An 18,899-nucleotide genomic window follows, 5' to 3' on the forward strand; every position below is an offset into this window, starting at 1 on the left:
GCGCTTGCTGACTTTCTTGGATGCCCTGAAGCCTTCTTAACAAGAATTGAACCTCTTTCCTTGAAGTTCTTGATGATCCTATAAATTGTTGATTGAGGTGCAATCTTAGTAGCCACAATATCCTTGCCTGTGAAGCCATTTTTATGCAAGGCAATGATGGCTGCACGCGCTTCTTTGCAGGTCACCATGGTTAACAATGATTTCAAGCATCACCCTCCTTTTAACATGTCAAGTCTGCCATTTTAACCCAATCAGCCTGACATAATGATCTCCAGCCTTGTGCTCGTCAACATTCTCACCTGAGTTAACAAGACGATTACTGAATGATCTCAGCAGGTCCTTTAATGACAGCAATGAAATGCAGTGGAAAGTTTTTTTGGGGATTAAGTTAATTTTCATGGCAAAGAAGGACTATGCAATTCATCTGATCACTCTTCATAACATTCTGGAGTATATGCAAATTGCTATTATAAAAACTTAAGCAGCAACTTTTCCAATTTCCAATATTTATGTCATTCTCATAACTTTTGGCAACGACTGTAGTGTGGTATCGTAACCGTACTGACCTGGAGAATGAAGATAACCGGTCAATTTTACCGCATTGTGTACAGTGTAAAAAAAATTAAAATAAAAACCTTTATCAGAATTGAGTTTTTTCCCAATTCTACCCCATTTGGAATTTTTTTTCATGCTTCCTACTACATGGTTTGCAACCGTAAATGAGGTCATTAGAAAGTACAACTTGTTCCGCAAAAAATAAGCGCTCCTAAGGCTATGTGAATGGAAAAATAAAAAAGTTAGCACTATGGGAAGGCGGGGAGTGAAAATGAAACGCAAAAATGGAAAATCCCAGGGTCCTTAAGGGGTTAAAATCTAGACGTGTCAGGCAAATTCAGAGTTCATATTTGGAATCAGCGCACTCATTTTAGTATAAATCGCATGTTTTTCTCTCAGTAGCAAAATCATTGTTGTGCAGTGTTATTGGTACCCTTGTATTTTCTCTTACATATATAAAAATGAATTTCTGTCTGTCTGGACGTTCTTTATGTGCGACCAAATGACTGGACCGATCCTCACCAAATTTGGCGCACAGGTACATCAGGTGTCCGGGAAGGTTTTAGATCGGGTCTCTGCTCTCTAGGAAGTACCGTTCCTGTGATATTCCCAAAAAAATAGCCCACATTAGCCAATACAAGCCTGCAAGTCTTTCTCTTCAAATCCCAACTGCCATAAACACAGTTTTACTCCAGGTTTCCATAACAACCCAGCCATTTTTCTTTACTGCTTAAAGGGGCGGGCACTGTGGAGGTCATGGTTTTTAAAGGGGCAGGCACAGTGGAGGTCACTGTTATTAAAGGGGCGGGCACCGTGGAGGTCACTGTTATTAAATGGGCGGGTACAGTGGAGGTCACTGTTGTTAAAAGGGTGGGCGCTATGAAGGTCCCTGTTAAAGGGGCGACCACTGTGAAAGTCACGGTTAAGGGGGCAGTCACTGTGAAAGTCACAGTTAAAGGGGCGGTTACTGTGAAAGTCACTTTTAATGGGGCGGTCACTGTTAAAGGGGCGGTCACTGTAAAAGTCACTGTAAAAGGGGCGGTCACTGTAAAAGTCAGTGTTAAAGGGGCGGTCACTGTGAAAAACACTGTTATATGGGCAGTCACAGTTTAAGCCCCCTTAGCTTAAACACCCTTAATGACCAGGCCACTTTTTACAATTCTGACCTACACTACTTTAACCGTTTATTGCTCGGTCATGCAACTTACCACCCAAATGAATTTTACCTCCTTTTCTTCTCACTAATAGAGCTTTCATTTGGTGGTATTTCAATGCTGCTGACATTTTACTTTTTTTGTTATTAATCAAAATTTAACGATTTTTTTTGCAAAAAAATGACATTTTTCACTTTCAGTTGTAAAATTTTGCAAAAAAAACGACATCCATATATAAATTTTGCTCTAAATTTATTGTTCTACATGTCTTTGATAAAAAAAAAATGTTTGGGTAAAAGTTATAGCGTTTACAAACTATGGTACAAAAATGTGAATTTCCGCTTTTTGAAGCAGCTCTGACTTTCTGAGCACCTGTCATGTTTCCTGAGGTTCTACAATGCCCAGACAGTACAAACACCCCACAAATGACCCCATTTCGGAAAGTAGACACCCTAAGGTATTCGCTGATGGGCATAGTGAGTTCATAGAACTTTTTATTTTTTTGTCACAAGTTAGCGGAAAATGATGATAATATGTTTTTATTTTTTTTTTGTTTTTCTTACAAAGTCTCATATTCCACTAACTTGTGACAAAAAATAAAAACTTCTATGAACTCACTATGCCCATCAGCGAATACCTTGGGGTGTCTTCTTTCCAAAATGGGGTCACTTGTCATTTTATATATACCCATGCTGGGTGAGATAAATATCTCGGTCAAATGCCAACTTTGTATAAAAAAATGGGAAAAGTTGTCTTTTGCCAAGATATTTCTCTCACCCAGCATGGGTATATGTAAAAAGACACCCCAAAACACATTGCCCAACTTCTCCTGAGTACGGGGATACCAGATGTGTGACACTTTTTTGCAGCCTAGGTGGGCAAAGGGGCCCACATTCCAAAGAGCACCTTTCGGATTTCACCGGCCATTTTTTACAGATTTTGATTTCAAACCACTTCTCACGCATTCGGCCCCTAAAATGCCAGGGCAGTATAACTACCCCACAAGTGACCCCATTTTGGAAAGAAGACACCCCAAGGTATTTCGTGATGGGCATAGTGAGTTCATGGAAGTTTTTATTTTTTGTCACAAGTTAGTGGAATATGAGACTTTGTAAGGAAAAAAAAAATCATGATTTTCCGCTAACTTGTGACAAAAAATAAAAAATTCTAGGAACTCGCCATGCCCCTCACGTAATACCTTGGGGTGTCTTCTTTCCAAAATGGGGTCACTTGTGGGGTAGTTATACTGCCCTGGCATTCTAGGGGCCCTATTGTGTGGTAAGTAGGTAAATGACCTGTGAAATCCGAAAGGTGCTCTTTGGAATGTGGGCCCCTTTGCCCACCTAGGCTGCAAAAAAGTGTCACACATGTGGCATTCAGGAGAAGTTGGGCAATGTGTTTTGGGGTGTCTTTTTACATATACTCATGCTGGGTGAGAGAAATATCTCGGCAAAAGACAACTTTTCCCATTTTTTTATACAAAGTTGGCATTTGACCAAGATATTTATCTCACCCAGCATGGGTATATGTAAAATGACACCCCAAAACACATTGCCCAACTTCTCCTGAGTACGGCGATACCAGATGTGTGACACTTTTTTGCAGCCTAGATGCGCAAAGGGGCCCACATTCCTTTTATGAGGGCATTTTTAGACATTTGGATCCCAGACTTCTTCTCACGCTTTAGGGCCCCTAAAATGCCAGGGCAGTATAAATACCCCACATGTGACCCCATTTTGGAAAGAAGACACCCCAAGGTATTCAATGAGGGGCATGGCGAGTTCATAGAAATTATTTTTTTTTGGCACAAGTTAGCGGAAATTGATATATATATTTTTTTTCTCACAAAGTCTCCCTTTCCGCTAACTTGGGACAAAAATGTCAATCTTTCATGGACTCAATATGCCCCTCACGGAATACCTTGGGGTGTCTTCTTTCCGAAATGGGGTCACATGTGGGGTATTTATACTGCCCTGGCATTCTAGGGGCCCTAAAGCGTGAGAAGAAGTCTGGAATATAAATGTCTAAAAATTTTTACGCATTTGGATTCCGTGAGGGGTATGGTGAGTTCATGTGAGATTTTATTTTTTGACACAAGTTAGTGGAATATGAGACTTTGTAAGAAAAAAAAAAAAAATTTCCGCTAACTTGGGCCAAAAAAATTTCTGAATGGAACCTTACAGGGGGGTGATCAATGACAGGGGGGTGATCAGGGAGTCTATATGGGGTGATCAGGGGTTAATAAGGGGTTAATAAGTGACAAGGGGGGTGTAGTGTAGTGTGGTGCTTGGTGCTACATATTACTGAGCTACCTGTGTCCTCTGGTGGTCGATCCAAACAAAAGGGACCACCAGAGGACCAGGTAGCAGGTATATTAGACGCTGTTATCAAAACAGCGTCTAATATACCTGTTAGGGGTTAAAAAAATCGCATCTCCAGCCTGCCAGTGAACGATCGCCGCTGGCAGGCTGGAGATCCACTCGCTTACCTTCCGATCCTGTGAACGCGCGCGCCTGTGTGCGCGCGTTCACAGGAAATCTCGCGTCTCGCGAGATGACGCACGGATGCGTCCAGGAGGAATGAATCAACCACCTTCCGGACGCATCCGTGCGTTAGGCGGTCGGGAGGTGGTTAAAGGGGCGGTCACTGTGAAAAACACTGTTATAGGGGCATTCACTGTGAAAATCACTGTTAAAGGGGCGGTCAATGTAAAAGTCACTGTTAAAGGGGTGGGCACTGTGAAGGTCACTGTTAAAGGGGTGGGCACTGTGGAAATCACTGTTAAAGCGGCGGCCACTGTGAAAGTCACTGTTAAAGGGGCGGTCATTGTGAAAGTCACTTAAAGGGGCTGTCACCGTGAAAGTTGTTCTTAAAGGGGCGGCCACTGTTCAAGGGGCGGGCACTGTGGAGGTCACTATTAAAGGGCAGATACTGTGGAAGTCACTTTTAAAGGGGCGGCACTGTGGAGGTCACTGTTAAAGTGGTGGTCACTATTAAAGGGACCGGCAATGTCGAGGTCACTGTTAGGGGCGAACACTGTGGAGGTCACTGTTAAAAGGGCAGGCAGTGCGGAGGTCACTTTTAAAGGGGCAGCCACTGTAGAAGTCAATGGTAAAGGGGTGGGCACTGTGGAGATCACTATTAAAGGGGCTGGCACTCTGGAGGGCATTGTTAAAAGGGCGGGTACTGTAGATGTCACTGTTATGGGGAAAACTGTTGATATATTTTTATGACACGGAAACATAAAATGAAATACATGAAATATACCCGTGCGAAGCCGGGTCCTTATGTAGGTTGTGAAATTTATTGTCTAGTTTCAGAAGGCTGTGTCTCGGTTACAGTCCATGGGTTCTCTCGATGAAAGAAAATATGAGATAGGTGCCTCTATCTTGAGCATGGAGAAGTGTATTTAGTGCAAACTTTTATATATATATATATACAGTACAGACCAAAAGTTTGGACACACCTTCTCATTCAAAGAGTTTTCTTTATTTTCATGACTATGAAGGCATCAAAACTATGAATTAACACATGTGGAATTATATACATAACAAACTAGTGTGAAACAACTGAAAATATGTCATATTCTAGGTTCTTCAAAGTAGCCACCTTTTGCTTTGATTACTGCTTTGCACACTCTTGGCATTCTCTTGATGAGCTTCAAGAGGTAGTCCCCTGAAATGGTCTTCCAACAGTCTTGAAGGAGTTCCCAGAGATGCTTAGCACTTGTTGGCCCTTTTGCCTTCACTCTGCGGTCCAGCTCACCCCTAACCGTTTCGATTGGGTTCAGGTCCGGTGACTGTGGAGGCCAGGTCATCTGGCGCAGCACCCCATCACTCTCCTTCATGGTCAAATAGCCCTTACTTTCAAAGTTTTCCCAATTTTTAGGCTGACTGACTGACCTTCATTTCTTAAAGTAATGATGGCCACTCATTTTTCTTTACTTAGCTGCTTTTTTCTTGCCATAATACCAATTCTAACAGTCTATTCAGTAGGACTATCAGCTGTGTATCCACCTGACTTCTCCTCAACGCAACTGATGGTCCCAACCCCATTTATAAGGCAAGAAATCCCACTTATTAAACCTGACAGGGCACTCCTGTGAAGTGAAAACCATTTCAGGGGACTACCTCTTGAAGCTCATCAAGAGAATGCCAAGAGTGTGCAAAGCAGTAATCAAAGCAAAAGGTGGCTACTTTGAAGAACCTAGAATATGACATATTTTCAGTTGTTTCACACTTGTTTGTTATGTATATAATTCCACATGTTTTAATTCATAGTTTTGATGCCTTCAGTGTGAATCTACAATTTTCATAGTCATGTAAATAAAGAAAACTCTTTGAATGAGAAGGTGTGTCCAAACTTTTGGTCTGTACTGTGTATATATATATATATATATATATAAACAATAAAAATATATGGTCACCCTTTCCCAATGGTCACCCTTTCCCAATGATCATCGAGAGGGGGAGCAGGTATTGTTGTGAGGTAACAGCCACCGGTCCTGGTGCCATCACTGGGCACTTCTAATATCCCCTTCCTGACCACAACATGTAAATTACCGGGCTAATGCCATGTTTACTGGGCCTCGGACGATGGACACCCGACAGATCTGATTATGGTCATTGGGACCCAATATGTAAAACATCTGTCTCATGCTTGCTTTCTGTTTTCCTTCAAAAATACAACTTCTCCTGCAAAAAACAAGGCCTCATTTTGCTGTCTGTGGAAAATGTATAAAGTTATAGCTCTTGGAAGGTGGGAAATAAAAAAAATTAAAACATTGCCGTAAAAATTGGCTTTGCCCTGATGGGGCTAAGCAATATGGAAAACTCATTTCAAAATACACAAAGTTCTTGATTGCAGTTTTTGCCCCAAAATGCTTTGCTACAGGATACCGCTTTCTACTCTTCAGTGTGTATGTTTAAGTCAGTTTGATGGCTGATTGGTTTTGAAAGTTGACTTATGGGAGAAATAAGTGAAATAATTATGTGTTTGTCATTAAAATGGGAAACATGGTGCTACTTGTGAGTGCCAGGTTCTCAAATTAAAATGAAACACCATGAGCACTTTACCGTTCAGTGCAGATACACATTTACCATGCATTTTGGATAAAATAGGTGTCCTATCGGAATGCCGCTGTGCCACAGTGTGCCCACATATAAGAAAGGAGGGTTTCCAGTCTCACAAAGAATATACTTGTCCTCAATCTACTTTCTTCTTTACTACCATGTATATATGCCACACAGATATCAGGTAAGCGAGACAGGCTTATAACCTTAAGGCCCCTTACAGACGAGCGAGTGACACGCTCCGGAGCATGAGTGAGCAGCAGCTCCCGTCCTGACCTCCCAGCACTGACAGTATCGCATAGCATTATATTGCTTTATGATGCTATGTAACCCTTAGGCCTCTTTCACACGGGCGTTGCTAAAAAATGCGCGGGTGCGTTGTGGGAACACCCGCGATTTTTCCGCGCGAGTGAAATACATTGTAATGCGTTTTGCACTCGCGTGAGAAAAATCGCGCGTGTTTGGTACCCAAACCCGAACTTCTTCACAGAAGTTCGGGCTTGGGATCGGTGTTCTGTAAATAGTATTATTTTCCCTTATAACATGGTTATAAGGGAAAATAATAGCATTCTGAATACAGAATGCTAAGTAAAACAGGGCTGGAGGGGGTTAAAAAAAATAAAAAAACATTTAACTCACCTTAATCCACTTGCACGCGATGCGGGCATCTCCGTCTGACTCTTTTACTGTATAGGACCTGTGGAGAGCATTAACTATAGTTTAAGGACCTGGGATGACGTCACTTTGGTCATCACATGGTACGTCACATGATCTTTTACCATGGTGAATCACCATGGTAAAAGATCATGTGACGTACCATGTGATGACCGGAGTGACGTCATCCCAGGTCCTTAAACTATAGTTAATGCTCTCCACAGGTCCTATACAGTAAAAGAGTCAGACGGAGATGCCCGCATCGCGAGCAAGTGGATTAAGGTGAGTTAAATGATTTTTTATTTTTTTTAACCCCCTCCAGCCCTGTTTTACTTAGCATTCTGTATTCAGAATGCTATTATTTTCCCTTATAACCATGTTATAAGGGAAAATAATAAGGTTCGGGTCTCCATCCCGATCGTCTCCTAGCAACTGTGCGTGAAAATCGCACCGCATCCGCACTTGCTTGCGGATGCTTGCGATTTTCACGCAACCCCATTCATTTCTATGGAGCCTGCGTTACGTGAAAAACGCACAAAGAGGAGCATGCTGCGATTTTCACGCAACGCAAAAGTGATGCGTGAAAATCACCGCTCGTGTGCACAGCCCCATAGAAATGAATGGGTCAGTATTCAGTGCGGGTGCAATGCGTTCACCTCCCGCATCGCATCCGCGCGGAATACTCGCTCGTGTGAAAGGGGCCTTAGAGTTTTGGGATGTGTTGTATACCAATGACCGCATTATGTCAGTGTTATCCAATACATTCCAGAACTGTAAGGGTTACATAGCATCATAAATAAATATAATGCTATGCAGACCCGGCAGTGCTGGGAGGGCAGGACAGGAGCTGTCTCATACTCATGCTGTGAGTCCAATGTGTGAGACTCTCTCGTCTGAAAGGGGCCTCAAGGACATCTTTGATTTGGTCAATAACCGCTTCAATAGTGAACAAGTAACATGTACATATTTTATATCATACACTCTGTAGAATTGGATTCATTTAAAATAAATAATTGGGTGTATGAACTACATTACAGTACAGGGAAAACAACTCAGGAAAGTTGGATTTCTTTCCACGTTTGTGTCAATTTTCTGTATAGATCTCAGACAAATCGAAAAGATAGTTGTAGAGTAGTCACTTTTACAGTAAATGCTAATGTATTTTTGCTTTTGCATAAAGAACTCTTAAAGCAGTATCGTGATGCAGTAAAAAGGTCCCAGACTGTAAGTGAAGAGCTTGAGAAGCAGATTAAAAGCTTGGACTCGCCAGATATGAAACAGAAGAAAAAGGAGTATGAGGAAAAAGAAAGATCTCTGCAGGAGATTGAAAAAAAACTTGGTAATTGCTCTGTTATTGATCCTATAAAAAGATATGTTTCTTGATATAGTTTTCAGCTTACGTTACATGCTAGATGCATTCAATCAGGTAAATACAGTAGTCCTAAAATATCTGAAATTCGACTAACGAACTGTGCAGTGCTACATGTACTGTAATGCCAAAGTCCTTACATACAGGTAATCTGCTTAGTTTTCTTTAACGTTCATTTTCTCTTATATTGGATTGACATTTTGTGGGCTTCACAACCAACTGCTACAATTTTGGTCTCAAGTTACAACATTTTCATCTTACAGTGGTCATCCTGGAATAAATGAATGTTGTAATTCAAGCGACCACTGTATATTGATGAAGAGAAAGCAATTGCAGTTCACCAGCCCCTAATGACTATTAACTGAAGTGTAACTGCCATTTATTTTTTGTTAAAGGGAACCTGTCATCAACTTTATCCTGCCCTCACTGATGGCAGCCTAAAATAGTAACAGACATGCTGATGTCAGTGTTGTGTCACTCATGAGCTAAAAGTATGTGGTTGCCGAGAGCCAGCTTGTAATCGAAGCAGCCTGGGCCTGAAAAGAGTCATGTTCACGTAAGAAGAGTCACAGTTATTATGATCTCCTGCTTTTCACACCCACCTGCTGATGATTGTCAGTTATCTCCTTAGTTTTTCACTAGTGGAGAACTGACAATCATCATCAGGTGGGTGTGGAAAACAGAAGAACATGAAAAAACTGTTTTAGCGACTGTTGTGTCGCAGTATTTCGCAGTGCGACACCATAGACTAGCATTATAAAATATGTTGTGCGACACATGTCGTCGTGTAGCCCTAGCCTAATAATGGCAGTATTGTTTTTACTACTACACTGAACGATATCTTGTAGTAATGTACAACACATTTAATAACGTGTATAATAATGCAATTATTGCAGTATTGCTTTTGCTATAATACTGAATGGTAATGGTATCTTGCAATATAATATACAATAGCACATGTCAATAATGAGATTATTGCCGTATTGCTTTTCCTGTAACACTAAACTATATCTTGCAGTGATTTACAATGTGTTTAAAAACATGGGTATAATAATTGAAATGTTTGAGGAAAAAAAGCTGTTTGTTTTTTTACAACAAATTATTTTCTTGCAGGATTCTGTAATGCAGAACTTGCTAGCAAGCTGTATGAAACAACTGAGACAGTGACCAGTCCCACACGCAATCTCTATGCTAAACTTTACCTGATGAAACTCTAAAATCTATCCAATTTCATCTTCAGTTCTCTCCTTATAGTGTACCCAATAACTAGCTAGTGTCTGCAATTGCTTTTCGGTAGACACTACCACAATACTTCCTTTCACAAGCCTTTCAAAAGCAATTGAAGGTGTTTGCTTAGTTTAGATAACACATTTCAGAAAGCATGAGTGTTAACTCTACTACATCGGTACCTGTAACTGGGAACAGAATGGTGTTTCTTCCTTCTGAGCACTGATTGGTTTGGAGGCTATGATCAGCCAATCAGGGCAACCCCACCCCCTCACTTAAGCAGTTAAAGAAAAATCGCTGCACTCCAATAATATGATGCAATTAAAGTGTCACTTTATTTTACAGAAAACATCAAAAGTTCTGATCCAGACGTGTATGTATATATATATATATATATATATATATATATATATATATAGTTGATTTATCCACAGTATAGTATATACAGTATATATAGACTTTTTGGCCCAGCAGTAACATAGTACATAAGGCCGAAAAAAGACATTTGTCCATCCAGTTCGGCCTGTCATCCTGCAAGTTGATCCAGAGGAAGGCAAAAAAAAAATAAGGCCCCTCTTGAATTCCTTTATTGTACTCACTATCACCACCTCCTCAGGCAGAGAGTTCCATAGTCTCACTGCTCTTACCGTAAAGAATCCTTTTCTATGTTTGTGTACAAACCTTCTTTCCTCCAGACGCAGAGGATGTCCCCTCGTCACAGTTACAGTCCTGGGGATAAATAGATGATGGGATAGATCTCTGTACTGACCCCTGATATATTTATACATAGTAATTAGATCTCCCCTCAGTCGTCTTTTTTCTAAAGTGAATAACCCTCATTTTGATAATCTTTCAGGGTACTGTAGTTGCCCCATTCCAGTTATTACTTTAGTTGCCCTCCTCTGGACCCTCTCCAGCTCTGCTATGTCTGCCTTGTTCACAGGAGCCCAGAACTGTACACAGTACTCCATGTGTGGTCTGACTAATGATTTGTAAAGTGGTAGTACTATGTTCTCATCACGGGCATCTATGCCACTTTTGATGCAAACCATTATCTTATTGGCCTTGGCAGCAGCTGCCTGACACTGGCTTTTGCAGCTTAGTTTGCTGTTTATTAAAATTCCTAGATCCTTTTCCATGTCAGTGTTACCGAGTGTTTTACCATTTAGTATGTACGGGTGACTTGCATTATTCCTTCCCATGTGCATAACTTTACATTTGTCAGTGTTAAACCTCATCTGCCACTTATCTGCCTAAGCCTCCAGTCTATCCAGATCGCTCTGTAGTAGTATACTGTCCTTCCTCAGAAGTGTAATCTGTGGCGTGGAGGTGGCGTCTGGGAAAGCTAGATCCAGCAGCGATCCATGCTCCCCAGACGCCATTTTCACGCCACAGATTACACCGCTGAGGAAGGTACTGTTGGGCTAAACCGTCCGATGACCTATACTGTGGATAGATCTACTATATATAAATGTGTGTGTGCGTGTGTATATATATATATATACACTCCCCTAAAGAATTATTAGGAACACCTGTTCTATTTCTCATTAATGCAATTATCTAGTCAACCAATCACATGGCAGTTGCTTTAATGCATTTAGGTGTGTGGTCCTGGTCAAGACAATCTCCTGAACTCCAAACTGAATGTCAGAATGGGAAAGAAAGGTGATTTAAGCAATTTTGAGCGTGGCATGGTGTTGGTGCCAGACGGGCCGGTCTGAGTATTTCACAATCTGCTCAGTTACTGGGATTTTCACGCACAACCATTTCTAGGGTTTACAAAGAATGGAGTGAAAAGGGAAAAACATCCAGTATGCGGCAGTCCTGTGGGCAAAAAATGCCTTGTGGATGCTAGAGGTCAGAGGAGAATGGGCCGACTGATTCAAGCTGATAGAAGAGCAACGTTGACTGAAATAACCACTCGTTACAACCGAGGTATGCAGCAAAGCATTTGTGAAGCCACAACACGCACAACCTTGAGGCGGATGGGCTACAACAGCAGAAGACCCCACTGGGTACCACTCATCTCCACTACAAATAGGATAAAGAGGCTACAATTTGCACAAGCTCACCAAAATTGGACTGTAGAAGACTGGAAAAATGTTGCCTGGTCTGATGAGTCTCGATTTCTGTTGAGACATTCAAATGTCCGAATTTGGCGTAAACAGAATGAGAACATGTATCCATCCTCTGATGGCTACTTCCAGCAGGATAATGCACCATGTCACGAAGCTCGAATCATTTCAAATTGGTTTCTTGAACATGACAATGAGTTCACTGTACTAAAATGGCCCCCACAGTCACCAGATCTCAACCCAATAGAGCATCTTTGGGATGTGGTGGAACGGGAGCTTTGTGCCCTGGATGTGCATCCCTCAAATCTCCATCAACTGCAAGATGCTATCCTATCAATATGAGCCAACATTTCTAAAGAATGCTATCAGCACCTTGTTGAATCAATGCCATGTAGAATTAAGGCAGTTCTGAAGGCAAAAGGGGGTCCAACACCGTATTAGTATGGTGTTCCTAATAATTCTTTAGGTGAGTGTATATATACACACATGTCTGGATTAGAACTTTTTGATGTCTTCTGTAAAATAAAGTGACACTTTAATTGCAGCATATCATTGGAGTGTACTGATTTTTCTTCAACTGCTGAATTGACTACCAAGTCTTTTCTCTAGAAGAGTAGTGCAGACCCCATTTTGGTTATATATCCCTCCTACACACACTTCTTCCCAGTTTTATGTGATCCTTCATCTTCTTCCTCCCTATTTTTTTCCACCAATTTTCACAGTAAAATTTTACATTTTAAAAATAAATGCCAAAAGTTCAGATTCGTTTGGCAGGCGAATTTCTGTGAAATTCATAACAAATCTGATTTGTTTAGAATCGACAAGCTCATCTCTAATGAAAACTCATGTTCAGTATTCCACTCAATCAGGAAAATACAGTGTATAACAGAGAAAAGAGTACAACCACCACTCAGGGAACCACAATAAGGGGTTATAGTAATGATGTGGGGACTGTAATAGCACTCCTACTTACTTCATCGTAGATAGCATATAAAACATTGATTTATCCCCTTCCAAGAAAGCTTGTAGCAAGGTGTGCATTTAAAAACAGCAAACGGAAAAAATAATTGCTGCTGAAAAGTGCATAGTATTTTTATAAATGAGAATTTTAACATATGTTGCATTTTTTTTGTTTTGTTTTTCCAAAATATTTTCTTAGGTATGACCCCAAAAAATCAAAACAAGAGAGCTGAAGCTTATATAGATTATCTCAGCATGTCTGATTGTCCTGTTCCTTCAAAACGAGCGAAAAAAGATACATTAAGGAGAACCTCCACATGAAAAGATAATGACCCAAAAGGTATTTGTGGATTATTATTATTATTTTAAGTAGTTGTTAATCTTAACCCCTTCAGTACCGATCCACTTTTCACCTTAAATCCCAGGCCGTTTTTCAAATCTGACATGTAATTTTTTGTGATAATTTTGGAAAGCTTTTTCCTATCCAAGCAATTCTGAAATTGGTTTCTCGTTACATATTGTACTTCATGGTAGTGATAAATTTAAGTCAATATGTTTTACCTTTATTTACTAAAGATTTATTTGGAAAAATTCACTATTTTCTAAATATGAATTTCTCTGCTTTTATGGTGCTTTAAGCACCAATTTAGTTATAAAGTGATTTTGAGGGGCTTATATAATGGAAATCACCCATAAATTACCAGTTTTTAGAAACTACACCCCTTTAAATTATTCAAAACTGATGTTATAAACTTTGTTAATGTTTGAGGTGTTCCACAAGAATTAAAGGGAAATGGAGGTGACATTTCAAAGTTTTTATTATATTTTTTGTTATTCAATGTTTTTATTGCAACACAGCAATGGTTAACAGCAAAATAAACCTGAATGTACATTACTCTGATTCTGCAGTTTACAAAAATACCCCATACAGTATGTGGTGGTAAACTGCTGTAGGGGCACATGGCAGTGGTCAGAACGAAAGGAGCACCATATGGTTTTTGGAGGCAGATTTTGCTAGAATGGTTTTTGGGCTCCATTATGTATTTGAAGAGACCCTGACGTACCCCCTACAATGGAAACCCTCAAAAAGTGACCCAATTTTGGAAACTACACACCTTAAAAAAAATATATTAAAGCAGGGGTCCTCAAACTTTTTAAACCGGGGGCCACTTCACTGTCTCTCAGACCATTGGAGGGCCGGACTATATTTTTTAAAGGGGTATTCCCATCTTGGACAATAGGGGAATATCGTTAGGTGCAGGTCCCACTGCTGGGACCCGCACCTATATAGAGAACGGAGCCCCGAAAGTGAATGGGAGTGTACTGCGCATGCACTGCTCATGCTCCCATTAATTTCTATGAGGCTGGCGGAAATATTTTCGGCAACCCCATAGAAATGAATGGACGGCGGCTGCTTATGCGCAGTGCGCCCTCCTTCACTTTCGGGGCTCTGTTCTCTATATCAGTGCGGGTCCCAGCGGTGGGACCTGCACCTATAGGACAATGGGGGCAGTGTGGACAGTTACCTCTTGCAGGCTTTTCTATGCAGACCAGCTCAGTCCCTGATGGGGTTCTGTTATATCTCCCTATATAACGGGCCAAATTGATACGTTCTAAATCCGAACACTGAAAAGGAAACGCTTATCAAATCTTAGTATTTCTATCAAGGAGACCCCTTTAATCAGTAATCTATTTTACACTTGAGTTGACGTTCTGGTTTGGAATGGCTATATAAGCAGGAAGATCCTTTCCATGGGACAACCATGACACTAAAATAGGATCTTCCTGCTTATATAGCCATTCCAAACCAGAACCCCCACTTACAGGCCTCTGCCCCCCCACGTGGACACTTACCTCTTGCAGTCTTTTCTATGAAGACAAGATCAGTCCCTTTCGGGGTTCTCCCTATATAACGGACGGGGTTCTCCCTATATAACGGGCCTAAAAGGAAATGCGTATATTAGTAGGATGCTATTTTATTATCATGGTTGCCCCATGGAAAGAAAACTGGCAGTTGGCTGGATTGGCATGCTCTCAATTGTTTCCCAAAGAGACTTGGATAATGATTCTGACCTATTGAAATGCAGACTGGCACCCTGATATTTCATTATCCAAGTGTCACTCTGACTGACCTGTTGACAGGCAGACTGGCATTTTGTTATCCAAGTCTCTTTGAGTATGAAATGAGAGCATGCCAACCCAGCTAACTGCCCGTTTTTTGTTTTTTTTCCCACTGTCACAGTGGCCACCATTTTCATGTCCCCCCCCCCCCATTGTAAAAAATGCCCACCACACACTGTCTCCCCATTGTTAATATTAAAATGTTAAGTGCCACACTGACGCACCCACAGTTGTCCAGGCTGTCCCTGAGCCTGAGGCTTCTTCTCTCTGCTCCGGGCGGTGATATGAGAAGCAGACAGCGGGCGGGCGGCGGCGGCGCTGCTAACTCACTCACTGTAGGTCACGCGCCAGCGTCACCTGCGTCGCCTGAGAGGAGCAGGCGAGTGACGTCCGTGAGCAGTCACGTACCGCCGGAGCAGAGCTGACATCGGAGGGAGGGAGCCAGGGCGCAGGAGGAGGAGAGCAGAGGTGCGCAGGCCCTGAGCATGCTTAAAGGTTAACTGTTAAACAGACGCGGCGGGCCGGATCAGATTCCTCGGCGGGCCGCATGTGGCCCGCGGGCCGTAGTTTGAGGACCCCTGTATTAAAGGGTGTACTGAGCACTTTGACCCCATAAGTGGAATTTGGAAACACTTGGCTGTTAAAATGAAAAGTTTCATTTCTTCCAATAAAATGTTGCTTTAGCCAAAAAATTTTCATTTTTGCAAGGGGTAACAGGAGAAAAAGCAACTCCTAATTTGTTACCCATTTTCTCCTGAATTTGGCAACACCCCAAATGTGGTAATAAATTGCTGTGGGGGCATATAGCAGGACTCAGAAAGGAATGAGCGCCATATGGCTTTTGCAATGCAGGTTGTGATGGATTGTTTTACGGGTGCCATTGGTTTTTATTTTTTGAGTGATTGTCTTATGTGGGGGTTCATTTTTTGCAGGATAAGGTGACATTTTCATTTGGTACCATTTTGGGGTATATGTGATTTTTGATCACTTGGTATTACACTTTTTGTGAGGCAAGGTGACAAAAATGGCTGTTTTGGCACTATATATATATATATATATATATATATATATATATTATATATATATAATTTATTTTTATTTTTTTACAGCATTCAGCTGAGGTGGCATATCATATGATATTTTTATAGAGCAGGTTGTTATGGACGCGGCGATACCCAATTTTATTTTTGTTAAGTTTTGCAAAGTAAAAGCATTTTTGAATAGCATAAATCTTGTTTTTGTGTTGCCATGTTATGAGAGACATATTTATTTATATTTTTCTGGCAATTGTCTTAGGTAGGGTCTCATTTTTTGCGGGATGAGATGAGTTTTATTGGTATCATTTTGGAGTACATACAACTTTTTGATCACTTGGTATTACACTTTTTGTGAAGCAAGGTGACAAAAAATGGCTGTTTTTATTTTTTTTTACAGTTTTCACCTGACAGGGTATATCATGTGATATTGTTATAGAGCAGGTTGTTTTGATTGTGGCGATACCAAATATGTCTATTATTTTTATTTTTGTTAAGTTTTACACAGTAAAAGCAAATCATTTTTGTTGCAGAATGAAATGACAGTTTGGTACCATTTTGTGGTACATTTGCATTTTTGATCGCTTGGTATTACACTTTTTGTGAGGCAAGGTGACCAGAACATGGCTGTTTTTTTTTTTACGGCGTTGACCTGAAGGGTGAACATTTTTATAGAGGCGGTCGTATCGACGCGGCAATTCCTAATTTATCTACTTTTTCTTCTTTTTTTTCTTTTTTATTTACTTAATTATGGAAAAAGGGTGCATTTTTTTTTTACTTGGAACATTTTTTTTATTATGTAAAACACAAACTTTTTTTTGTTTTGTTTTTTTCAACTTTTGGGGGTCTGATCCCCTTTACAATGCATCTGTATTGTAATGCATTGGCTGTAAGTGTATTACACATTGTAATACACTTACAGCCTGCTTGCCTGTGTGATCCAGGGGGCAGGTTTCCATGGAAAGCAGCATGATGCCTATGGAAAGCATCGGGCTACCTTCCCAGCCACCGGAGCGCGGGGTCCCGACAAGGATATCGCACGTGCCACACGTACCGCGGCATTGCAAGGGCTAATGCGCCGGTATCGGGTCCTGGGCATTAGGGGGGACATTATAGGGGTTGGGGTTGCATTTTCTGAAAGCCATATTTTTTTTTTTGCCGATCGTCTTGTGTAGGGGCAGCAAGAGTTGATGTTTGCAGCTGTGCCGATGACTAGCATAAGGAGTCCCCTCCCTCTGAAACCACTTAGATGCTGTGGTCACTACTGACTGCGTCATCTAAAGGATTAAACGGCCGGGATCTGTGCTTCATCTATTGATCTGATCTAAATGTGCAGTTTTGAACTCGGAGGTCACATGGGCAGGCAGGTACCCAAATAAACTGAGGTCTGCAGAATTTACTGGAGAAGCAGTGCTGGAACTGCAGGGGATTTGTAAGATTCGTTCCTTTGGTATCTAATGGTAATTCCTTCCCCCTTGCACATTTTTTTTTCCTGACCTTGGAAACTCTTTTAATGTTTATTTCACTTCTTACCCCCTCCTCTCTGTCTTTACAGGTTAGAGCCGAAATGGAAATTTGACTACGTTTTGAAGAGAGACAGTTTTAGGAAAAATGCTAGAACTGTTTCTGACATCTGTTTCAGCAGGCAACTTTGTAATATAAGCTATTCAGTATTTTTGTAAAAAAAGATCTAGAAACAGTTTTTTTTGTATAGATTGTTTTGTAAATCTGATGTTTTACATTGCAAGTGGCTCGCATTTTTGGAAAGTCGGTATGTATGCAGTGAAAAAATTAATTTTGGTCATGCTGGTATAGTGTGTACAAAAGACTTTTCTGTATTGAAGTTTTTACTTTGCCTGTTCTAATTTGCTATTAAAAGGTAAAGTACATATCTAGAATTTATGAAAGCAAGAAATAAATTCAACTTGCCCTTACTTTGATTACAGAAGATATTTTATTATAATGTTATAATTTTGCAATTACATATTTATACGGCATTACAATATGCCACTGACAGTGATGTCTACTGTTTTTTGTTGGTGGCAATATTGAAAAAATTTACATTTATTTTTGTAATACTATTACATATAGTATTTCTGTACCAATTCATTGGTGATAAGTCAGAGCAACTGGACTCATTCAGAAGGTCGTGAATGTTTTGCGGTCTGCAAATTGCGGATCTGCAAAACACGGATACCGGCTATGTGCCTCCCACATTTTGCAGAACGCACAGGGCTAGCGCTATATAGAAAGGCCTATTCTTGTCCGCTATTGTGGACAAAAATAGGACATGCTCTATATTATTTGCGGGGCCGTGGAACGGAACTACGGATGCGGACAGCATTGAAATGAATAAGTCCGCACCAGTTCCTAAAAATTGCGGAACAGATACGGACCTGTACATACGGCCATCTGGATTAGCCCTTATACACAGGCATCTTCTGGAGTCTCACTGCACTGCTCTGTGTAAGGCAGCTATGACAGATCAATGACACTCAACTGCTGTTCCCTTACACTGCAGGGTCTCCATGTTTTCCTATGATCTGTAGTAGATATGCATGTGAAAACAAACTTAAAGTCATAGGACACCATTGTTTCCTCTGTCTTTAAAGAAAAAATACCAGTCCAGTTGCTCTGACTTATTATTGCTGATATACCATTACGTGGATGAATGAGAA

At 40.8% G+C, this 18,899-nt stretch overlaps 1 protein-coding gene across 1 annotated transcript in view; it reads left to right on the plus strand.

Moving 5' to 3' along the window:
• SMCHD1 (structural maintenance of chromosomes flexible hinge domain containing 1) overlaps positions 1 to 18,446 on the plus strand; it is a 383,867-nt gene extending 365,421 nt beyond the window's left edge. Inside the window, 3 exon segments of the mRNA XM_040432517.1 lie at positions 8,616 to 8,774; positions 13,266 to 13,406; positions 17,777 to 18,446. Coding sequence (XP_040288451.1) covers positions 8,616 to 8,774; positions 13,266 to 13,387 — 281 coding nt within the window. The 3' untranslated portion in view covers positions 13,388 to 13,406; positions 17,777 to 18,446.
• The last annotated feature ends 453 nt before the right edge of the window (positions 18,447 to 18,899 follow it).

The sequence above is a fragment of the Bufo bufo genome, chromosome 5 (genome assembly GCF_905171765.1).
Source record: "Bufo bufo chromosome 5, aBufBuf1.1, whole genome shotgun sequence".
Classification (NCBI taxonomy): domain Eukaryota; kingdom Metazoa; phylum Chordata; class Amphibia; order Anura; family Bufonidae; genus Bufo; species Bufo bufo.